This window comes from Lissotriton helveticus, chromosome 2_1, assembly GCF_964261635.1.
Source record: "Lissotriton helveticus chromosome 2_1, aLisHel1.1, whole genome shotgun sequence".
NCBI lineage: Eukaryota > Metazoa > Chordata > Amphibia > Caudata > Salamandridae > Lissotriton > Lissotriton helveticus.
In genome coordinates, this window is record NC_136059.1 from 1,658,363,237 (window position 1) to 1,658,388,361 (window position 25,125).

The window sequence follows — 25,125 nt, forward strand, 5'->3', positions numbered from 1 at the left end:
GTTTTAGAGCACCCTCTGTTGTAGAATATCCCTGTTGCTGGGGAGGAGGGCTGGTTTCACTGACTTGTTAACACAAAATGGTGGGCTGGGGGTGCACTGCTTAACATACATATCTTAGCACAGAGCAAAGGAGAAATTTGGAGGGAAAAACTGATAGTCACGGGGAATGAAAGCAAAAAACGACAGAGTTTGGACTGCAAATCCCACAATTCAACAGGTTAAATGGAAACAGTCACGGGCAGGAAAAACCACAAGTTTAAATAAAAAAAATGTGATAAATTATGCAATCATGGGCAGGTTAAAGCTACAATTTTAAACTGTAACAATCACAGGCAAAGACAGTTAAAGAAATTCAGTGGCAAACACATGGCCTGAAGAATACAAACAACAAACATTTGTTATAGGAGGCAGTAAGTATATAGTCCCATAATCAGTCCATATCAAATATCAACATATTTTAATACTAAAGTATTTAATACAAAGCTTGAGAAGCTCTCCAATAATTGTGAGTAGATTCACAATGAACTGAAACACCAAAGAATACTCATCTCCAAATTTCTCAACCTGTAAATTAAATACCCAGGATTTTATGCTTCTTAAGGTAAAGTTGTATTAGAGATGCTGACTTATTAGAAATAAATTAACAAATCATCCGCATACATGAGGACTAATGTTTGTCTGACTAGAATCACATTCAGTTTAGCATGCAAACTGTGTCTATATTTTCCCGACAAAGCTCAATAGAGATATGAGATTGCATACAGCACAAAGGGCAATCCAATCACGAATGCATGTAGGAGAGGATCAAAAAGCCACACTTCCCACCTCTCTTTATCATCAGTAGGTTTACTATATGCGATTCTAAATATTGGTCAGTAAGTTTGATTGAGTAGATTGGCTCACAGAATAGGTTGGCAAAATGTCTGATTTTCTGTGTACTTTCCACGTTTGATTAACAATATGCTCCACTTTCCAGCACACATGGCACCAGTTTGTGAGCACTGGCGATTTAGAAATTCCACAGTGGTGCAAACTGTATGGCAACAGCCGTAAAATGTTGACATTTAAAATGTGTGCCATGATTGGATCAATCTTTGGTACTTGTTCAGATACATATATTCCGGCTGTTATAAGAGTAGTTGCGCATGCAAGGGAAGTTTCTATAAACAGGGAATGTTGTGAAACACTAGTAGGAAGGTCAACATGTTGAGCAACAGCTGAAAAGGAGAGTTTCATATGTAAGGTCTGTGTGTGAGAGAATCAAGTCTACCTGTCACCAAGCCGTGGCCATCCTGTAAGGTAGCATCTAAAATGTTAGCAGCTTTACACATCAAAAATTACAATCACTGTACAATAAATTCAGAGACTTTATTCAAAATGAAATAACCACAGAAAGCGCAAATACGTTTCACTGACGAATATGAGAGATTGTAATAGAAAGTCCTTGCAGTGACCTATTTTGTCCTGTGTTTTTAGAAAAGTACATGTAAGAGAGCGCTGCACAGGGAGAATTCAGTATTAGACCAATATTGAAGTTCCAGCTCGTCCTATCTTTGGCCACTAGGGGAGAATCACTTAGTTGGAAAAAGAAATGGTATTTCTGTGAGATGAGGTCACATTTTTTTAAACAATAAATTAACAAATAATAAATAACAATAAATACAAATTGCATTTTACAGTCCTTACAAAGTACTGATGAGTTACTAGGAAACGTAAGCATATTGCTTCTGGCCAGCCAGATGCATCTGTATTGGTATTGGGTTAAAAGGGGACCTCGCTGTACTGTGAGAAATAACATCACCTTTCATGAAAGGAGAGGACATAATTGACTCTCGTCGTTTTATAGAATGAATTGGTAATGTCCCTCTCCCTGAGTAGATTTTCAATCTTGTGTAAAGCTAGTTAATGCAAAGATAATTGCACCTGTATTTCATTTAAAGTTTTACTCCCACTTTGTGAGAGGAATGAATTTTGATTGAACATGTTTACTGCAGGGAAGATGCCAGTTGTGAACAGTCTGTAAGGCTTTCTATCTCCTTCACCACCTCAATAATTGCTTGTGCCTGGTCCTGGTGGAGCACATGGGTAGCATTGGAGAGGAACTTCTCATGGAGGGATTCTTGGCTGAGGGGCTTCCTCCAGTGTCCGTAGAAGGTGTCACATCTGCCAGTCACGATCTCTCCGCTCTCCAGGAGCAGCACTACTTCTCCGTACATCTTGTCAAAGTTGGCAACATTGTCTTCAGGGTGCTCCACCACCACCTTCTTCAATAGATTGATCAGATCTGGTCTCCTTATGCTGTCCTCACTGAAGGAAGAGATGCCCACCTCGCCATCCAGGAGAGCTGTGCAGGCGTTGAACTGGAAGGAGTGTCGCGCCTCGTGCTCAGACTCTGGGAAGGGCCTGTTGATATACTTGGAGACTGGGACCCTCAGAAGAACAGCGCGGATGGAAGCAGGGTTAAAGGAGCCCGTTATATTGGTGACTCGGTTTCTGACTGAGATGGCAGCGTCTGCAACCCAGTGCATGCCCAAGTGAGCTGGAAACCTCTTGAAGGCAATGTCTTGCGTCTCCAAGAGAAAGCTGTAATCTTGATCTGGCATTGCCAGGGACGAGGGCTGGTAGTCACCATAGAAAGCACTGAACCCTGAGCAGCCTGGCACATCGTCCAAGATAAGTGGGTTGGCTTCCATCCCACGGGCAGCTAGAAGTGCTGCTTCCATCCCAAAGCGGGTCGCATTGCCAATATGGAGAGGCTTGGCAAGAGTTGCAGCATTGGCCATAGGTGCCCCCGCAAGAGAGGCAGCGATCGCCAAAGCCTGGGCACATTGTTTTGCATTCAGTGAAAGGAGTTTTGCTGTAGCAGCAGCGCTGCCCATGGTGCCAACAACAGAAGGCGGATGGAACCTGAAGGAAATACAAAGAACTGTGTCAGACATGGAATAGTGATCATGCCAAAATAGGTTTAGAAGAGGGGCAAAGCTAACAATAAGTGTAAATTATGGTAAATTACTTAAAGCATGTCATACATTAATGCTATCATGCAGTACGAGGAAACGTAGAAAAAAATGCTAGGAACTAATCAAGCATTTGACACAAACAAATAATCTAGTTACAGTGAACGGAAAAATAAATGTTACCATGTTTACATTATATTGTGTGCTATCCACATGCATAATTTTGTTTGCGTTAGATTCCTCTTGCGGATATTTCTGCTCTTTGCCTCCATCAGGCACACAACATAACATTCTCTCTCTCTATGGATCTCACATATGACACATGGAATATTTCTATTCTCTTTCAGCATCTTAGCCATGCTCTGGAGACACTGGCGCCCCCTGTGGGCATCGTGTGTTGGCCATAGGATATTTCTGCCTTTTTGTGGGCATCATACAAACCTTTTAGGGATATTGCTGGCTTCATTGGAGAAACGCATGAGTCTTCCTTGCACCTCGATGCCAACATTGAATGCCAACAGAAAGTCTGAGCCGCTGGGTCGGAAGCCCACAGGCAACATCTGGGAGGCAGCCATTAGAGCGGGCAGCACAGCACCTGACGGGTGAGTGGCAGGATGCCAAGTGTCATCGAAGTCCATGGAGTGACTCTGTTAAAAGAGTAGTAGAGGATTAGTAGGTACCTAGAGATGGGTGTGTCAGGAAGTGAAGATAAGCAGAGCAATAGTGTCATCAACCTATGGACACAATTTACAGAAGTGTAGGATCCATATTCTAATATTTTGTTTAGTGACTGTGCCATTGCCCAATACAGACTCTTTACAGGAGTGGAAACAGACAAGATTTAACATTGGCGGAGACAACATTTAACTAAATTTCTCACAAACTCATCGCTCTTAGTCTGTGATTGATGGATAAAGTGATAGCTTTCAAAATCCTTACCGCTACTCCATTGACATATGCAGCCAGCGTAGGTGGGAGCCTCAATCCTTTCCTTCCATACACAGAGCTGGTGGCAGACAAGGAGTACATGTCCTGTGAGAGACAGAATTAAAAGTTAGAAATGGACAGTGTACCTAGACACCTAGTGGAGGAACAACTGAGCTTGAGGGGATGTGGATTACTCAACTCTATACCGAGGATGATTCAACCTATGTGGTGGTGCCTGTTAGAAGAAATGCAGGAGCAGGTATGGAGTCTCAGTGAGTAGATGTAGTGTTTCTGAAGGACGGTCGTACAGGGGATCAGAGGTCCCAATGTTTATTTGGGTACCATAGTCCATGCTCACAGTCCTGCTAGTGTCTCACTGTATGAACTGCTTAAAATCTGAAGGCAGCCTGAGGTTTGATTAGTGGGTGGATTTTTCATGGTGGATGAGTAAAGCAAGGTGACTTTTGTGACTTTGTCTGTCTCTCTTCTTACCTATGATTCTGGGTAGATGGTCCTGCTGTCATTCTAGAGAGTTATTTAATGGGTGAGGGGTTCATGGTGTGTTGCTTGGTTAGATCCAAGATTTGGATAATAACCTGGTAAAATCTCATGGTGATACTGAACAACTAATGTCTCAAAGGGGGTTTGATCAAGGGATGGTTTGCATCATGAGATGTTGTTTTAAGTCAATGTCTCCTTTTCTCTTTGAGTCGCTCAAGGCCATGCTAATTTTTTGAGTCATTGCAGGGTGTTTTAATGCTTGTGTGTTACAAGATGTGCTGTTCATTTTGCTACCACATTCACCTTAACTGGCATGACTCCTGGGTGATGGTGCACTCTGCTGATGTACAGGGTTGTAATGCACGTGTAGTCCTTGGTGTGCTTTTTTGGTAGGCCTGGGCGGTAAATTCTGTTCCGCTTCCGGAATTTGGGTAATTTTGCATTCCCTGAGAACGGCAAATTGCCAAAAATTCTGCAATCCGCGGCTTTGTGGAATTTTTAGCTTGTTCGCACTTTCAAAATGCCTGTTTGCAAGATATTTCCCCCCGAGCATGCAAACAGCGTTCACGAACAGGAAAAAAGCATTGCGAATGTGTGAAACAAGCAATTCTGCGTGTTCGCTGAATTTCTGCTTGCTCGTGGAGATTTTTAGCGTTCACAGAGCTTTCCATAGCGCGACTCTGCAAATTCCCCCCACCCCTACTTTTTAGCTTGGACCCTGTCGGCTTTTAACTCATAGGATCACAAGGACTTTATGGCCTAGTAGGTTTTTAATTGCTGAGTGGCGAATGATGTGCTTGCTTTGGCCCATGTGTCAGGCTGGATCAAAGGGAGATGGTGGAGACTGCTGGACTAGAGGCCTTTAATGGATGGATTTTACATTGGTGTTCTTTGATGTGTTCCATGCTGTGGTGCTTGTAACTTTTTACATGGAAGGATTGCAAAAATACAGTCACACTCTGAGACTAAATAGGGTTTTTAATTGTTGTATTTTGCAGAGTGTAATGCTTAGTGTGTTCAATGCCTCCTCTTACTTGGCAGTATCCCAGGGCGATGTTGAACACATGGGTCGTGCTTCCCACCAGTCCAACGCCGATGCTGTCCAGGATCATACGCTTGCTTCGGTGCCGCACAGTTTGGGACAGGTGATCTGTCTGAACTCCATGTATGAATGAAGCAAAGCTGCTAGTGACCGCCTTCTCCAGAGGGCTCCCCTCCAGCACTGAATGAAGAGAAGAGACAGGATCAGAACTACAAGCATTCTGGGCTGGCATCAGGCACAAATCCAGATGATTCAGACCAAAACCAGATGTTGTTTTTATGGGACAATCACTACCCAGGACTTTTGAAGTTCTACACTGACAGCAGACTCAAACCAGTAACTGGAACCATGGCATAAGGAACCCAAGTCAGGGTGAGTGACACCAGAACCTGTACCTGGGCCCAGAGCAATCCAGGCCCATCAAGAGTGGCATCAGAACCAGTAAGTGGGCCCAGGCTATACTGAGGGGCATCAGAGCAGGGAGAGTGACTCCAGAACCAGTAACTGTGCCTAGGGTATCCATAGCTGCATCAGAGCAGGGAGAGTGACTCCAGAACTAGCAACTGGGACCAAGATATAGCGAGTAGTCTCAGACCAGGGGAGGGGACACCAGAGCCATTAACTGCGTACAAAAAATACAGCGTGACCTCAGACCAGTGGCAGTGAGCAGGCGCGGTTCGTCCATTGGGGCGTGGGGGCATAGCCCCCCCTGCCCGACGCCGCCCGCAGCTCCCTCATGACAATCATGTCAATGAATCAACATGACGTCAGACCGCCGGGCGGGCGTCATGTTGATTGATTGACATTGTACAGGCGGCAACACAAGAAGTGTGTAGTAGTGTGGCTCACTGGTTAGGTGTAGTAGTGTGGCTCACTGGTTAGAGGTGGCAGACCCGGGAGCAGAAGTTGGCCCGGGACCAGGGTTCAATTCCCGACGCGGCAGGGTCGTGGACTTGGGTCAGCGGACTCGATAATTCTCGCTTCGGTGCTTACTCTAATCAGGGGTTCCACTCGGCAACTCTGGGCATTAGCTTGCCTAATCTCCACAACGGCCCCATCAATTCCGGGGATGCCTGGCTCCACCTTGGGGACTCCCAGCAGGGAACATCCCACAGGGAAAGCCAGGACGGGTTCCCCAGAGTTATACAGCGCCAGGAAACCTACGGACGGGTAGCAGTGCGCTTTACAAGCTCAAATACATTTACATACAAGTACGCATGCGTGGGGACGGAGGGTGAATTTTTGCCCACGCATGCGCACTTGTGTTTTTGCGGCGTTGCGCATGCCCATCAGGAGCCCTAATGGGCGTGCTGCGGGCGAGAGGGTACCTGTGCCCCTGGCGCCAGGATTGGCCAGGGGCGCTGTGAGCCTGTGACCTGTGGGGAGCAGAGCCCAGAGGTGGCGCGGATTGGGACCGGCAGCAAGGTAAGAGTGTGTGTTTTTCTTTTATTTTAAAGTGTTTGGTGCGAGCGTGCGTGTATGCATGAATGTTTGGTGGAGAGTGTTGTGAATGGATGTGTTTGTGTGTATGCGTGTGTGAATACATTTCATTTCTTTGAGTGTTGTGTATGTGGGTGGGTGGGGGGGGTCGCCGCCGGCCTGAGTGGCCTGGGGCCCGCACTTGAAAATCAGTTTGCGCCCCACCACTGTAAAATGTCACCAGCCGCCCCTGGCAGTGAGTACACACTTACCTTCCACCGCCGCTGTGTGCACCTGCCTGGACAGTCTGAGGATGGCGTGTGGTTTCTGGAAGAAGGGAGAAAGCAATATTAGCCGAGTTGTTTCATTGTATAAGAACATGGAAGGGAGTGGACAGGGCTAAAAGAGTGGAACACAAGGTAACAGAGTCGAGAAGGGGAAGAGGACAGAGAAGGGGGAATACCAGAGGAGAGATCTGAGGGTGTTCACAGCTAGCAAGGGCAATCTGTCAAACTGCAGTTCAAGCCTGGCACGCGAGTGACTGCTGCCTGGCACGTGAGCAGTCTCAGCCTGGCATTTAGCAATTCAAGGTTGGAACATGAGCTGCCCCAGCATGGCACATTGACTGACATATCAGCAGGTAGAGCATGGAGTATAAACAGCCATATGAGCTGCAGGACTGGCCCAACAACAGAGCAGCACACAGGTATGAAAGGCTCCATCCTAACATATGATGCCTGCACCTGGCAACACGTATGATGGTAGGACTCTGATAAATTACGCCAGCACCTTGGCATATGAAGTCAGCGCACTGACATATGATGAACATACCCTGACATTATAGGAAACATGCTGGCGTATTATGCCAGCACCTTACGTTGGCATACATCTGATCGCAGCACTATAAAGGGTGATGCCAATCTTTTGGCCTGTGATGCCAGCAGGCTGTCGCATGATGCCAGCGCCCTATCACATTCAACAGGGGTCTCTGTTCTGGTGCAAGCATTCTGATTGGATGTTGGCAGAGAAGCAGTGTGAAGCATGATATCAGCTGGCACAGTGTGAAACTCTTTATTTTGCTCCTCCCGTAGATGCAAGAAAGGCAATGCCTCTTGGGCCACAGTGCACCTCCAAGGCACTATGTATCAAGTGGCACATGCATGTGATCTGGGACACCATATTTATATGAGTACAGTTTTCAGATCGGCTAAAATAAATTGTTGTTTCGAAAATTCCCCTTCAGGGATGCCTCGAAAACCTCTGGCTATTGTTGAACTCTATTTACGTTGTGTACGCTGTGCATTATTACACCTACTTTGAGAAACAAATACTTACAATAAAGGCCCAAACTCCTTTTAGTGCAATCTGCTGCTGTGTATGCTTCCTAGGCTGTGCTTAACAGCAACAGCGCTACAAACAACAGAATTTCAGCAAAACCCGAAGACGTTTTAAATATTACTGTCGTATTTCTGAGGATTATGCCTCTATTGGCGAACATCTTATAACAGACCTTAACTACCCAGAATGCTTCTGCAATGTTCACGGAAGACAGAGACGTCCGTATTATGAACATCACAGAACACATAGCGAATGGTCTCAGAACTGGCAATATTAAAACACGTGGCAAGGTAAGAATAAAAGGGGCTCTCATTTTATTCACAAACATATATTGAGAAACCAAACAAATACTTATTAAAAAATATGAGAATGTAAAAAATACATAAAAAGCATGAGAAAGCCAAGATGAAAAAAACGAAGAAACAAATGAAGGCAATAATATAGCCACATACATTATCTAACAACGGAATGCACCTTCTGTTGTATTTTAAAAGATATCTCTCTGTAAAAAACAATATATGAATAGCGAGGTCGAGAGAAATGCTTTCAACCAACCTAAGTGGAGAAGGGAAATAAATTATACATCCCAAGCAGACAAAAAATATACAAATCCAGCCATCAAAGCTGCCAAAACCTGATGCCTGTAGCGGGGGCTCACCTGGAAGGCGCATTGAAGCATTCTCTCCACTAGTGTCTGCCTCTGTCCTGAGAGGAGTTTCCCGTCTCTGCGAGCAGTCTCTGTCTTTCTATCTCCGTCGACCTGAGAGGGGTGTCTTTTGTCTCTGTCCTGGGACAGTGGTTCGCTCTGCCTCGCTCTCTCCGGTGCTGAGGGCAGGTGAGCTTCTGGTGTTGGCTGATGTGTCTGTTTCTTGTCTTCTCCTGTCAGATACCTTCTGACAGTGGTGAGTTTTTGGATACCGAGGCAATAGCCTCATTACTCCATATTCGTTTGGAATTTTGTAGTCGCTGTTTAGGTTGTCTTATTGGTGTGTGACGCTTTGTCACAGTTGAGGTTGCATCACATGGTCAGCTCAGTGATGGGCCGCGGGTAGCGGTCAGTAGTGTTTGCAGAATTGTCAGCATGTTTCCTTCGAGAGTCTCGTCTTTGTCCGTGTAGATCCTTCTGTTAGTGTTGAGGTTTGGGTGCCTGCCGCGGCTAATGCCAGCCGGCAGTGAGCGGGTTTTAGGTGCTTGCCGAGGCTGTTATGCCATCAGGGCAGCGGTGAGTTTTGCGTATCTGCCGGCGTTTGCCTTCAGGCAGTAATGAGTTTTTGGATGCTGCGTTGCTGTTTCAGCTTCGCAAGGTTAGCGCTTCAATGGGACGCGGATAGCGGTCAAATGGGTTTGTAGCGATATCTGCAAGTTTCCGGATCAGTGGGTTTTCTTTTTGATCCAGTCCTTTGTAGAATGTCCTGTTGAGTTTGAGGAGATGGTCGTCCAGCATCTCGATGCCTAGGTCTCTGTGGAGGTCTGCTGTTCGTGTGAACATGGGAGCACCTGCTGCAATCCGTAAGGCCTTGCTCTGAAGTATTTGTAGGTCCTTCCGCAGCTGTGGGCGGCAGCCACTCCAAACTGGTGAAGCGTATGTCATAGTTGGTCGGATTATTGCGGTGATTACTCGCACCTTGCTCTGCATGGGCATCGACTTAGACTTCAGGAGTGGGTATAATGCAGCCAGTTTGGATGCTGCTTTCTGGCAGGTCTTCTCTATGTGGTTTCTCCAGCTGAGTTTAGAGTCCAGAGTCACCCCCAGGTAGGAGCTGCTGTTTTCCCATTTGACCTCATCCCCTGGCTGATGTGTCTCTCTCCTGACAGAGGTTATATACCCTGAAGAGGCGCGTGAGATCGAGCCCTGTGGAGAGTGACGTCACTAAAAGGGGCGAGCGAGGTGTAACCAGCGCCAGGGGTCATCCTCTGGGAAAGACCAGGGAGACATCTGGGAAATTCCTAAAGTACCATAGAAAAGACCAAAGAGAGAGGGGCCCGTGGGAATTCCAAGGAAGACACCCCTGGCTGATCCACAGTGTACGTGTCGCCGCCACCTAGCTTCCTAAAATGGAGGATGAACTGAGATCATACTAGTGATAGTGATATTAAGAGTGCTTGTGCGCGAGCATATCAATCAAGGGATTCATAAAGCGCGGGAACTCACCGGCGAGGGTCTCAAGGCGCATCTGTATCTATCTCTGTATGCCTATACAGCTGCGCATGTATGTATTTATGAAACAACCATTTGTATTCACAATAAAATATTTACATTCACACATTTGAATACAACATAGTAAATAGTTCATGCGAATGCCCTATTTAAAATTGTCATTTCTCTACGTGTGTGCGTATGTGTTTGTACGCATTTCTTTATCTCTGTCTATGTGACTCTGTGACTACAATTCTAAGCATCTCTCTAAAAATATAGCGGCGATTTTTGTTTACAAAAGAACAGTTACATTCAGGCATTCGAAACCACTTTAAATAATTCTCTCATACCTCGCTCTCATAATTTAAGGGCATCATACATCATTTTTATAAGAAATAACTAAAAAAACGATATGTCCTCTTTACGTTCCATGGTTGGAATGTATTCTTAATAATGTATTTTAAACAGTAAAATAAATAATTTATCATTCGAAACCTATGATGTCATATCTCTGAAAAGGAAGGGGAACAGACTGGGAGATGAAGATTCAACTTTAATTCCCTATAATAATCTTAAAAATCTGAACAGGAAGTTCCATCACTTTTGGGGGCGCCGGAGGCGGGCGTTCTCTTCAAGTATCCCCCCCCCCCTTCACCTGCAGAGAGCTCCACTCACTGCGTCTGTTTCCGAAGTTAGGAAATCCCGGAAGTTACAAACAATAAACACCTATTTGGGGTGGCCTTCTATAGGGCACGTTTCATCATACCAGCTCCTCCCTGTCTCTCCCACAGAGCTGGTTCCACAGGTCTGCGAAGGACCTGGAGCCACAAGTGACAGCACCTCGGTCTAAAGAGACAGTCTGGGATGTTCATTGATATCCGAGACTTCAGAGCAGGGGCTGCTGTACCTCAACACCCCCCCCACTCTAACAAGGGGTACAACTGGTCAGTAGACGCATGAACACGTCACATTACTGAGCACTGACAATACAGTTATTTATGGTTTTGAGCAGCCATACATAGCCCATTAATGCTGCCTCAGGGCGCTTTGAGTTAAAAGGTAAACAGAGAGATAGTAGAGATGGTTGGGCCGGGTGGTGGACAACAGTTCTAACTAGAAGTCAATGCCTTGTGTTTCTTGAGAGAAGGAGGCCTTGAGAGCGTCAGGCCCTGCACGTGTCGGGATCTTCTGCCACATCCTTGGAACTTGTAGAGCGTGTGGTCGGACTCTTCTGGTTAGCAGATCTCAGATGTCTATTCAGGAGACTTTGGTTATATAGCTGGGAGCCCGCCCATGGACAGATATATGGACAGGACTAAGGCTATCAAATTGGGATCTCTCTGTGACCAGGAGCCAATGGAGTGACTTGAAGATCACCTTGATCTGGTCCTTGCGTCTATGGCCGGTGATGGGTCTAGCTGTACAAGTCTCTACCACACAACTATGATTTTGAGGAAGGCAGGGTTTCCCTGGCAGAAGACTGTTGAAAACTAAGTGGGTCAGAAATATGATTTACAAACCCAGGACACACAACAGGCAAATTTGTTGGTACCAAGGGAGAAGCAAAACCTATCTGATATAAAGTGTCCACTGGAAAATACTCATTGAAAATCCATCGGAAAATGACACCAGTTTTAAATGCTCATTTCTGATGCTCTGCCAGTTAATACTCCATTAAAACATTCTTATCAGAAATTAGTCTGGTACATGTCTGGGCACTGCCATTACATGGCAGGCTTCCGCCAACATAAATCTAAGTGTTTCTCAAATATTCCAACGTGCTCTCAATTATAGAGCCCTTAGTGTTACTAATATGGTGCCCAATATCCCAGCCTGCCGTGGGGGTTCTCAGTTGTGCGGAGCTCTAATTAAAAACAAGTCTGCCAGGGATGAGCGCTGATGCGCAGATAGGATGAGGCTTTCTCGGAGGACCAGAGGCCTGGTCATGGTGCTAGGGGTCTGCTAACAGTGCACAGGTGTTGCTAATAATTCACTCAGTGTGCCAGCATGCCTGTGATGCTGCCCAGCTCTGTCACCTATGCTTGTAGTAGTACGATTCCGCCAGTGAGGAAAACCAATGCTGAGGAAGGTGGAGACTTTCTCAGAGCGGCAGATGTCTGCTCACTGCTCAAATGATGCTCAATGTGCCAGCCATCCCGTGGTGCTGCTCAGCGGTGCAAGAGTTCTGCTCAAACACAAGTCTCCCAGGGATGAGTTCCAATGCTCAGCTAGGCCGGGGCTCTCTCAGGGTGCCTGGGGTCTGCTAGTCATAACTGACACTCATGCTGATACTGCCATGATGCCCAAGAGTGTGAAATACACATTACTATTCCATTTACATATTGTATTGTATTGTAATTGCATTTATATAGCGCTTACTAGACCTGATGAGGCGTTGAAGCGCTTTTTCGGTGAGTAGCACGATACTCCGGGACCTACATACATACATCCACCCTGCATGTAAAGCATCATCACCATGCCAGTGAATGACAGGGGGGGGGGACTGTGCCAGCTGTTTGCAATCAAGAGCTACTGATACACACGTCATGGTGCAGCCTTCTATCATACAAATATACATATCAATGTGAAGGAGTAGCCCTGAGCATAAACCACGGCCGGATTGACAACCAAAACCGGCCCTGGCAATGTGCTCGGCCGGCCCCCTGGGGGTGCGACCGAGCTCTTTGCTGGGGCCAGTTTTCGGCCGATTTTGCGAGCTATGCTGCAAAAACGGCCCTGTAACAAAACGGCCCCCAAGGGCCCAAAACCGGCCCCCACCCTTGCGGCGCACCGGGGGATTGCCCGGTGCCCGCAACGGCCTGTCTGGGTCTGCTGAGCAACAGATAGAATCATCTGCACTGAGGTGGGCACATGTCTGTCACTGAGGTTAATCCTGCTCACACCAGATCCGCTGCCCACATGACACACTGAAGGAACCAAATATTATACTAATGGACCATACTCACCAATAGCCCATATACCTTATTCGTGCAAAGTAATTCAGTCGGCAATGGAGAAGGTTCAATCGTTTATTCAGCAAATACAAACCCTGAAAGGGGAGCCTCAGTCTAAACGACCCTAAGAGGTGCGCAGAGGAGACTGAATACATACAAATGACACAAGGCATATATACGTTTCACACACCCCACGAAGTCGCCTTACTAGGAAAGATACGACTTGTCAGTGAGCCAGCAGGAACACCCATATAAGGCACAATTGATTGCTAGTAGCCTAGGCCTAAGCTATTCCGGGGGCAGGTCAGTAAGGTGCCTCCCTTTCTATCTGTAGCTCGGGGAGCGCTAGAACGAGATCTGCTAGAATGTGTGCACCCCACAAGAAGGGCAGGTGTGTCCTTGGGTTTCTCCGAGCTTCAAACTAGCGAGTGGGTAGACAGCTAAATCAGCCATCGGAGGTTCATGCAGAAAGCTTAATCACGTGATTTCAGGGAAACAGTACTGGCTAATGGAGAAACGAAACAAAATGGCTCTGGTCATACCAATAGGTTTAAGCAGCAACAAAGTGAATCAAATAATAAAATGTGTACAATATACTGTTAAAGTGCGGTTATAAGGTTATATTGTATATAGTAGGCCAATAATATGTATATATCGAATTTGTATCTCATCAGACGGCCCTTTTGGCCTATTATAGCCAATATAACTAGATTTATTCTACAAACACTCCCTCATCGATCTGCATAAGATCAGAAACCTCCTTCTGAATCATTTGCTTTTCGACCTTGGCTTGACGAGAGATGGTCAAGGCAGATGTCAATTTAGCTGCACAGAAAGAACAGCAAGCCGGGCCACAATGGAGACATAGGCAGCAAATAAATATGACTCCAAAGGCTCCAGCAAGGACCATAAATATCTTCCAACCCCAGGTAGATAAAAGACCCCAGAACCATCCACTAAGGGACCAAGTACCGTTTTCCACATGTGCTTCGCTGGCCAACCGGTGCAATTTCTGAATTGCAAGATGTATGGTAGGGGCCGAGCCAGGTATGAAAACACAGCAAGAGCTGCCGATCACGCGGCAAGCTCCGCCCCTATCTGCGAGGATGACATCAAGAACCATTCAGTTCTGAAGCGAAACAAGCCTCGTCGCCTGAAGCTCGACGGTAATGTTGGTCAGAATCTCAGTTGTGGTTTGTACCACATTTTCCACTATTCTCGACAGACGTCTAATACTACAACTATTGAAAATAGGTCCCCAAAAAGGGGTGAGACCTTTTGCAAAATCCTCAAATTGTTGCAAGGAGGTGTCTGTCTGATTAGTACTATCAGTATCGAAACTCCTAATACTTCGGTTATCTGCTATCTCTCTCCGAACCAGTTGATGTGTCTTGTGGTAGTCAGGTGGGACAATATAAACAGGAGGGTAAAGGAATGAGAGGTAACATCGTCCTGCCCATCCCCGGGGAAGCCAAGTATATGCGTTTTTACCGCATACAAAATATACATTAGGGGGAGTGATCACGGGGGGAGTGCTATACGTCTGCAGGGTGTAGGTATAGTTACACTTATTGCTCCCTACCTTAACATGACCTCGTCCCTGGATGCAAAAACGAGAGGTAGTGTTTATAATGGGAATTGGCAAGGCTTTGTCATTTGTGACGTTCCGTTCTTTGAAATGTTGAAAATACATGGTGGAGTTAAAAAGCTCAAAATCCTGCATTTCCTCTTGTAACCAAGTAACATTTTTATATTCAGTATATACATTCATACAAGCTTTTGGGTCCAAGGATTCCTCTCCTCCATTACCTTCGGCATCAAATCCCTGGTGCTGCTCTATATACTTCAAAATGGCCTCATAATCTTTTTCGGTATATATCTTAGGGTTAGCTACATAGTGAGAATACATCAGTGACAATAATTGAAACCAGGCTTCACAGCTAGCCAAGTGGGACAAGGGTAAGGAAATGAACAATTCATGCTGATGCATTACTGACGGGAGTAACCCACAGACCCAACAATTCGTCTTATTGGTCATACTATGGGTCTGATGTAACATTTCAATAAAAACATTTTTTGCATATGTTTATCGGTGCCTAGCCTTATGTGGAAGTAAGGAATAAAAGAGGTGTTCCTCTGGAGCAGGGGTAGTTCCTAATAGTTTGTGTACAGGGTGCTGAAATTCTAAATACGCAAATACACACATCAAAATTACTGTGATTATAACAATAAAAGCAACAAATGCCACCTTCACTCTGGTGGGCCATCCGGAAAATAATTGCCTGTTATCAATATACCGTCGAGGGGCAAGTGGTCGTTCATCCTCCATTGCAAATCGGGCAAAAGGAAACATGCTCTCTATAAGTCCAAAATCTAACTTGGTCCCTCTCTAAAAGTCCAAATCTAATCTTTGTATCCGCAAAGCACGCACACCACCAGAGGGTTCTTCTTCCCACTGAGGGATCTTCTCCCTGTGTCCGTTAGAGCCTCACAGGTAGACTCCTATCGTTCATTAAAAAGAACCAACTTATATAACCCAGTAGTACGACCGCGGCCCTTAACTCAGTCTTTCTTTCTGAACAGAGCTATTTAACACAATGTTCCAAGCTCTCAACGAGTTCAGTCCAGTGTCTCGCTCAGTACCCCATCAGTTCTATCCGATGTTCCTCAACTCAAGTCTTTGTCTAGCTCCTACCATTGGAACCTGGGGTACCGCGCTGTTTTCGGGGGCCCGCAGTCGTATTTACAACGGCCAGGCTGCTCCTGGTCAGAAAACAATTCTTCTGCAAGGGCATCTGATGCATTCAGAACCTGTGATGCCCTGGAAACAACAGCCTCCGCTGGTCGAGCTATCGTACTTTTAACTGTGGGCAATACCTCACTCGGTTGCCCTCTTTCCTGGGTGTCTGAAAAGGGCACAAAGCTTTGATTCATCTCTCCTTCCTGGCTCGGAATTCCTTCGCTGTTTCGTAAATCAAATGGCAAAGGCAGCAGCAGGCGTTTCAAATGACTGACGTGGATCCAGTGCTTTCTTCCATTCACTTTCACCGTCGTCCTCGTTGCCAAGATGATTTGGTAGGGGTCCGACCACCTTGGCTCCAAACTCGATTTCCGTTGGTAATTCTTCACCAGAACCCACTGGCCAGGCTCCAAGCGATGTCCAGGACCCTCCGGTAGTGGCTGCAAGGTGTCCGATACCTGTTGGTGAATAGAACACAGATCTTTAGTCAAAGCATACAGGTAGTCTGTCATCAAAGGATAATCAATATCCCTAAAGGATCGGGATCTGGGGACTCCCCACACATTGGCGGGGCGGCCAAAGATCACTTCATAAGGGGACAATCCAGTTCTGGTGTGAGGGGTTGTCCTTAATGACAGCAATGCTAATGGGAATGCGTCGGGCCACTTCAATCTAGTACTTGCACAGATCTTAGCCATTTTTAATTTCAAAGTGCCATTATACTTTTCGACCAGACCAGCCGACTGGGGATGTCTGGCGGCATGAAACTTTTGTTTTATCTGCAGTCCATCACAAACACTTTGAACTAGCAGAACATTAAAATGAGGCCTGTAGTCGGACCAGATAACCCGGGGTAAACAATATCGGGGGAAGTATTCTTTAATCAAGGCTTTAGCAGTTGCAACTGTAGTGGCTTCTATGGTGGGGTAGGCTTCAACCCATTTACTAAAAGCACATACCACCACCAATACATACTTCAAATTATTCACTCTTTCCATTTGAATGTAATCAATTTGTATTACTTCAAATGGCAGAGATGGTGGTGCAAAGTTTCCGCTCAAAACGGATTCTCTACCCCCAGGATTGTGTCGTAAACACGCAGGACAATATTTTACTATATGTGCTGCGGTTTTGGGAATGTTTGGGTTGTTCCATACTGGGTCCAACACGGCACAAATATCTTTCGCGCCTATGTGGGCTGGACCATGGGCCATAGTCACTACAGCATATACTAATGCATTAGGTAGTAACCATCGCTGTTTTTCAGATAGATCTATCCAACATTCATTCTTATCTAATTTTCCTACTTCCTGTTCCCATCTCCGTACTTCATCTATTGTTGCTTCCTTCTGTAGTTCTCTCACGCTTTCAATAGTATTGTCAAAGAGGGATGTCTCTGCCACCCACTGGGCCGAAGTGCTAGGAAACATGGGATTCATTCTAGTTTGGGCTGTCTCTTTTGCTACTTAATCAGCAAAAGCATTTCCCTTTCCAGTAGAATCAATGACTTTCTTATGGGTGCTGCACTTGATGATGGCCACTTTCTCTGGTAATGTCAAAGCAAATAACAATCGATCAATTAAAAGGTCATGTTGAATTTTCTGGCCATGTGTGGTAAAGAAACCCCTCTCCCTCCACAGCCTCCCAAAGCTATGGGCCACGCCAAAGGCGTACTGGCTGTCTGTATAAATGTTCACTCTCAGCCCTTCACTGAATTTGCATGCTCTTAACAAAGCTATTAGTTCAGCTGCCTGGGCTGAGTGATGAGAAATCCTTGCGGTTTCCACCACCGTCTTTAATGTCGTAACAGCATATGCAGCTGTCGCAGTGCCATCTGGTAACTTAAAGGAAGAACCATCTACATACAGCTCTCCTTGGGGCTCCGGTAAAGGGATGTCAGTGAGATCTACGTGCCCTTTAGTTTCTTCTTCAGTTCTAAATATACAATCATGGACATCATCCTTTCCATCATTCGAAGGGAGAGGCAGTAATGTGGCTGGGTTCAAAGTAGCACATCTTTTAATTGTGATATGGGGTGCAAACAAAGTTAACTCATACCCCGTTAATAGAGCACTCGTAAGGTGCTGGGTCTTAGTTCGATTCAAAAGGATATCCACAGCATGCGGTACCATAACTGTGAGATCCGTATTCAGGACTATTCCTTCCGATTGCCGGATGGCCACCGCTACTGCAGCAGCGGCCCTCAGACAACTTGGAAGGGCTCGTGCAACGATATCCAAGACTGATGAAAAGAATGCACAGGGTCTTTGCTTTCCGCCAAAACCCTGTGTTAACACTGAAAGTGAACAACCTTCTACCTCGTGCACATAAAGTGAAAAAGGCTTCCGGTAATCTGGGGTACCCAAGACAGGTGCAGAACACAGAGCAGACTTTACAGAATCAAAGGCTTCTTGACATTCATCCGTCCAGGGTAGGGGTTCATGCACATCTTTGGTCGTCAAATACAACAAGGGTTTAGAGAGGAGTGAATAATTAGGAATCCACTGGCGACAGTAAGAGGTTATGCCAAGAAAAGCACGAACATCACGTTGAGTACGAGGTACAGACATGTTAGTTATCACAGATATTCGTTCTGGAGTCAATCGTCTCCCCGCTTTCGACAGTAAGTGGCCAAGGTAGTTCACTTCCTGTCGACAATATTGGAATTTAGAAAGGGATACTTTGTTACCCTTTTCAGCCAAATGTTTCAATAATTTAACCGTGGCCTCTTTATAGCCTTCTTCTGTATCGGAGGCCACCAAAATGTCATCCACATACTGGATGATCGTATTCCCTGCTGGCAATATTAATTCATCAAGAACTGCTTTTAAGGCTTGGTTATATATGCTAGGACTCTCAGTATAGCCTTGAGGTGCGCGTGTAAATCTAAAGCTTCGGCCAGCTAATGAGAATGTCTGCTATCAGGGTGAATTGGGATGCTAAAGAAAGCATTTTTTAAATCGATTACTGAAAAATATTGGGCCGTAGGGGGAATCATTGTCAGAATTGCAGTAATATCATGTACCACTGTATATTGTGGGACCACTATTTTGTTGACCTCCCGGAGGTCAATTACAAAACGATATGTGTTCTTATAATCCGGAGCACCATCAATCGGTGTCTTCTTCAAAATCGGTAAAATCGGACTGTTACAAACGTTAGCAGCTGTCTCTTCTACTACTCCCCTCTGAATAAGGTCACGAATAATGTGCAACAAGGCTTGTTCACCTTCTGGTGAAATTTTATACTGAGGAATGCGGGGCAGCTGGGCATTAGGTTTCAAGGTTATTGACACGGGGGCTATTCTTAACAGGCCAACATCGGTGTCTCCTGTAGCCCACAGTGTCCAAGGAATTGTAGAAAACTCAGGGGGAAGATTCTCATTTTTAGCAAAATATTGAGCTGCTTGTAAGGATGGTTTTTGCATTGTCAAGTAGACACCATCAGGGGAACAATAAATTTGTGCATTTAATTTTTTCAAAATGTCCAAACCTAAAAGATTCTCTTCACAATTGGAAGTTAAAAGAAAAGGCGTATGCATGGAAATGGGGCCTATAGTAAAAGGCAGGTGTTTCGAAACGGGACTTACCACCGGTATTCCAGAGAATCCCACTGATACGTTATTTTGGCCAGACAGAGCAGCCCCTGGGACCAGTGTATGGGCAACTGAGCTATTCATTGCCCCAGTATCCACTAGAAACTTTCCCGATGTTCCCAACAGTTCCCCTTGTACATAAGGTCCCTCCTGGTCAACTGGTACTGTAATGTGGCCCCCGCTCTGTCCATGGCTGTCTCATGCATAATCCTGTTCGTCATACCCAGCATCCCTATACATCTCGTTATAGTACTGTCTGTTTTGGGGATCGTCAAAATAATTTTTCCGAGAACCCTCATGTTGCATTTCCTCTCTTTGCATGCTATTTCGGTCAATATTTCCTCGACACCTTCCCCGTCCTCTGTTAGGACCATTCCTTGCTAGCAAAAGAGGGCAATTCGCCCTCCAGTGCCCTTCCTGTTTGCAATAGGAACATTGATTTATGCCAATGTTCGGGGGACCTCCTCTACCTCTTTCTGCTACTACACCCCTCTGGAATGAGCCGCGCACTCCACATCCTGCATTCTGTCCTCTACTGACCTGCTGCAACAATACTCTAGTCTTTAAGTCCTTAGTCTTCTTTTCTGACTTTTCTTTGCTTTCATTTTCTCGATGTTCATAATATTGAGCCATACTAAGAATTACTGACTGAGCAGCCGTAGTCCACGTGCTTTCGGCCGCTTGGAGACGAGACATAACTTCTGGGAGTAAATTTGTAACAAACCTGTTCACAAACAACCGTATCCCACCTTCCGTGGATAGGTCCTGCCCACTAAAATCTATGAAGGCTTTTTCAAATCAAGTAAAGAAATCTGACACACTTTCATCCTTCTTCTGTTTACAGGCTGTTAATTTGTCCCAATTAACTTTTCTAGGAGGGAGGAGAGTTTTCATATACGCAATAATTTTATCTGGTACTGTTAGTACTTCGTCTCTAGGTTTCTCTCCAGGCTTTCGCTCCTTGTCCCAGGCTTTCAGCTGGTCCCACGTCCCTCCTAATTCGGGAACATGGTCCGTGTCATGTATTTGTCTCCAAATATCTACCGGGATCAAGAGACCAAAGAACAACTCTACATCAGGTATCGTCATGATAGCAGAATTGGCGGCCTCCGCCAGTTCCTTATAATAGGCAGTAGGATTTTTACGGGGGTCGGGAGCTGAGCTTTTAGAGTGAGGACCTCGCTTCGTTTCCAAGGGGTATAAACCCACTGTTCCTGAAGGCACGCATCCACACGAGCCCTAGTTATTGCATTATTGGCATCTCTTATTTCCGGTAGTTCAGGATAAAAGAAGGGGTGCACCTCTCTCATGGGGTGCTGTGCTCCCCAATCAGCACATTTTCGGTGCATTCGTTCACGATAATGCAAAAGAGTTGCTACATTTTGATATACTTCATCAGCCTGTAATTGGAATTTATGAGCTCGATCTCTTATATCTCGCAGGATTTGAGGAGGAAGTCCTTCCTCAAAACTCTGTTCCCATTGTGAAATTAGTCGGATCGCCATGTTCTCTAAAGCCAGCTGCTGTGCAAATGGTTCAAAATCTTTCATGGTACTCCAAATATCTTCCAAGGTGTAGATGGCGTTCCGCATCCACTGGGATGCCTGAACTACTATGGCCTTCCTTTATTCCACACCCAACAGCGACCGGGTATAGACTCGCTGATCACTCAAGTCAGATCTAAGTCGCTTGGGTGTGGTATCTAGGCAAACCGTATATCAGGGATCTATAGCAGTCTGAGTCGGAGGGGAGAGAAAAACAGGGTCCGAAGGGGAGGGGACAGCCGCGTCCGGCTGTGAGGATATCAAGGGTGAGGTAGTCTGTTGGAGAGTGGGAGGGGGAAGTAACGCACTCCGTACTGATCCATCAGCAGGGGCCGTGGCGACCGTTCCTACCGGTGCTCCCACGGCCGATGCCGCTCCAAGTTGATCTGCTCGTACCAAAGGCACGGCTGGGTATAAACCCTGTGGAGCATGAAGAAGAGGTGGTCGGGCTTCTAATAAATGCTCTAATTCGTCTCCAGTATCGGATCGAGCCACATAACTTTTGTCCGCCTCTAAACGGAACTGTCTATCCATTTGTACAATGTTCTCTTCCACCTTCCCTTTATCATAAGCTATAGCCTTCTGGGTGCATGTCTGTCCTGATTTAAGCTTTCCCAACTTCTCTTCTCTAATCCGTCATCGTTTTGCCTCCTTTAACCATAGGTTCAAGGAATCAAACATCGATTGATGGCTTTTCTTCATAAACAGTTTATTTTGAATGTAATTGATCTTTTTCTCATCAAATGACCCCGTTAGAGGCCATTGCAAATCGTAATTGTCTTTCGTATACCTATGCCACAGCGTGTTAAACAAAATTGTTTGGAGACCGTGTTTTACATACATATCAAAACTGGGGCTGCCTTCGGGAGGAGCAGGCTGTCTTTCCTCAAGCCGTGTACCTCGCCGACAGCAGCACCCAAAACATAATTTACTAAAACAAGGCATTATGATAATAATACACAATTCTACTCATATACTCCAGACAACATTCACATTCGGACGCGTCCTTCTCACCATTCACACTTTCGTATTCTTCCTCTTTCTTACAAATAAAGTGCTGCAAAGTGTCGCAAGGCAATTACTTATTCTATGCAAATGACGCTCCTGTTCTGGGCATCGATTCAAAAGAATTCCAGACCAACAAAATTCTACCACAAAAGAAACAGTCACCAGACTGTTCTGAGATCACCTGATAGGCGAACCACGAACCCTCTTACAGGCCATCCCATTGTCCTGTTCTGGTTGGGCCGGGTGTCTGGGCACGTAGCTCCAGAACCCTAGCTTACCCAGTTGCTCCCAGAGCTTTCCCGAAGAGGATTCGGCCGAGCGAGTAACTCTGTACTCCGCTAAGGCACCAGGTGTTGTCTCAAGTTTTCACCAAATAAGTCCGTGAGGTATCTACGCGCGCAGCCACTTCGCCGCAACGTCAGACCCCCAGATTCCCTTCTGGTCCGGCTTCCCTGGCCACCAACAAAAACAGTTAACCGCTACCAAAGAAACACTTCTTCCAAGTATTTCGCATCCAATACAATCAAAATTCACTCACCTGGTGCACTCAGGTTGATTGCGAATTCTCCACTGCCGACTCCTGAACAGACCGACACAGTCTGTTCCTCTCTCAGGTTAAGCCCGTAGGACTCCGGCGTATGGTCTTCAGCAGCTGGGAGGGATACTGGGCTCGAGAGTGGAATTACTTGTTTTCGTACCACAAACGGGTGTTTCAAATCAGGATCCTCTTTCTGTCCACCCACTCGGCCAGAACTCCTCCCTGTCCCTCTTTCTCCTGTTTATAGGAGGGGACAACCCTATAGCGGAGTCCCGGCGGAGTCGCCAACTGAAGGAACCAAATATTATACTAATGGACCATACTCACCAATAGCCCATATACCTTATTCGTGCAAAGTAATTCAGTTGGCAATGGAGAAGGTTCAATCGTTTATTCAGCAAATACAAACCCTGACAGGGGAGCCTCAGTCTACATGACCCTAAGAGGTGCGCAGAGGAGACTGAATACATACAAATGACACAAGGCATATATACGTTTCACACACTTCACGAAGTCGCCTTACTAGGAAAGATACAACTTGTCAGTGAGCCAGCAGGAATACCCATATAAGGCACAATTGATTGCTAGTAGCCTAGGCCTAAGCTATTCCGGGGGCAGGTCAGTAAGGTGCCTCCCTTTCTATCTGTAGCTCGGGGAGCGCTAGAACAAGATCTGCTAGAATGTGCGCATCCCACAAGAAGGGCAGGTGTGACCTTGGGTTTCTCCGAGCTTCAAACTAGCAAGTGGGTAGACAGCTAAATCAGCCATCGGAGGTTCATGCAGAAAGCTTAATCACATGATTTCAGGGAAACAGAACTGGCTAATGGAGAGACAAAACAAAATGGCTCCGGTCATACCAACAGGTTTAAGCAGCAACAAAGTGAATCAAATAATATAATGTGTACAATATACTGTGAAAGTGCGGTTATAAGGTTATATTGTATATAATAGGCCAATAATATGTATGTATTGAATTTCTATCTCATCAACTCGTGTACACATGCACACCTGGACACCCTGGAAGGGTTCAAAACTAATTACAGTGAGCTGTCAACAGGCGTTGGCATACTCTCTCCCGCCTCAATTTGCCAATTGGACAACATCAGTCTCACTCCCACAACCATCCATTGGCTGATTCCTTTCAGTGTAGCACGTGGCAGATTCCGGTCTTGGAATTTGGATGCGCTTACAAACTAGCAAGCATTATCTACTAAAGATTTGACTAAACTGACCCAGTGATAGAGCGCGCAGGGACCTACTAGCTCAGTTTTACCATACTCACTTTGGGCCCATATAACATTCACATTTTGAACTAGCAGTCCTGCCTAACTAATTACTAATTTAGTCACCCTATCAGTTTGCCCAGAGGTCAGTTTAGGACTTATACCTGTAAACCATGACTTACCAATCCTCGTCACCTTATTATAAGTCCTGCGAATCAAAGGGAGTTAGAATAAACAGGCAATATTTAAACACATTTACCTATCTTATAATAACCACAGACTCGGGGAAAGTTTTAAAACCTTTATCTATGAGAGATTTTCTGAGTCAAAATGAAAAGGGCCAAAATCTTATGACCATACGTTTTACAAGCAAGAATATAACCAGTAGGACATAAAGTTTGTAAGAAATCACAGTAACACCTTTAGGCATTGGTACCTGGGAAAGGTGAGAAAGGGAAATAGCACAAGGACATACCACATGGATTATATTTACCTAGAATGGTGCAATGACCAATCCTGGCCACGGGCTGGGCTAAAAAGACCAGGACCAGGCTCCTGACTAATCAGGTGCCCACGGGACAAGACAGGTGCAGATCAGGACAGGTGACCTTAGCTAAGTGCAACGCCGGCATCACACCCCTCTCTCTAGGAAAAGCCATTTAGAACCCCGATTCCGTAATCGATCCTTCTGACAGAGTGCTCTGCTTCTCGATCGTCTATGGAGTGCGTTGGGTCAGTGACAGGTCAGCTATTCAGACAAGTCAGACAATTTCTCTATCTAAACCTACCTTAGTTATACCATTTCGAGGACAACGTACCACCCCTAAATGTTGCAAATCTATGTGTTCCCCTTCAGTGATTGGTTGGAAAGATGAGGAGAGGTCATCACACCATACCAAGATGATGTAATTTCAATTCAGTTCATATTGATTGAATCCCCACACACAATTTACTTTCCCATGACTTTATTCCACCCAACAATAGTGTTCAACAACTTTGATACAATTTATATAGCTTCAGTTCCTTCTGAGGTCAGAAGGGCATTTTCTCATGGACATCGTGGGTAAGATGCTTCTTGGCCGAGGTTCAAGGCCAATGCCTCAGCAATTTCAGAGTCAGAGTGCGCGTGCGCTGCATCGTCCAAGATGGAAGATGTGACAGTATTCAGGCCCAAAGTAAGAGCTAGTAGCAAAGTCAAAAAG

The 25,125-nt window shown here is 45.7% G+C and overlaps 1 protein-coding gene across 1 annotated transcript in view; it reads right to left on the reverse strand.

Moving 5' to 3' along the window:
• Nucleotides 1-1,188: 1,188 nt before the first annotated feature.
• Nucleotides 1,189-25,125, reverse strand: part of LOC144819146 (uncharacterized) — a 61,926-nt gene continuing 37,989 nt past the window's right edge. Inside the window, exons 3-9 of the mRNA XM_078677126.1 lie at nt 15,085-15,165; nt 7,734-7,984; nt 7,119-7,173; nt 5,420-5,607; nt 3,897-3,989; nt 3,399-3,604; nt 1,189-2,907 (exon numbers count right to left, since the gene is read on the reverse strand). Of these exons, the coding sequence (XP_078533252.1) occupies nt 1,986-2,907; nt 3,399-3,604; nt 3,897-3,989; nt 5,420-5,607; nt 7,119-7,173; nt 7,734-7,984; nt 15,085-15,165 (1,796 nt within the window). The 3' untranslated portion in view covers nt 1,189-1,985. The remainder of the gene's footprint in view (nt 2,908-3,398; nt 3,605-3,896; nt 3,990-5,419; nt 5,608-7,118; nt 7,174-7,733; nt 7,985-15,084; nt 15,166-25,125) is intronic.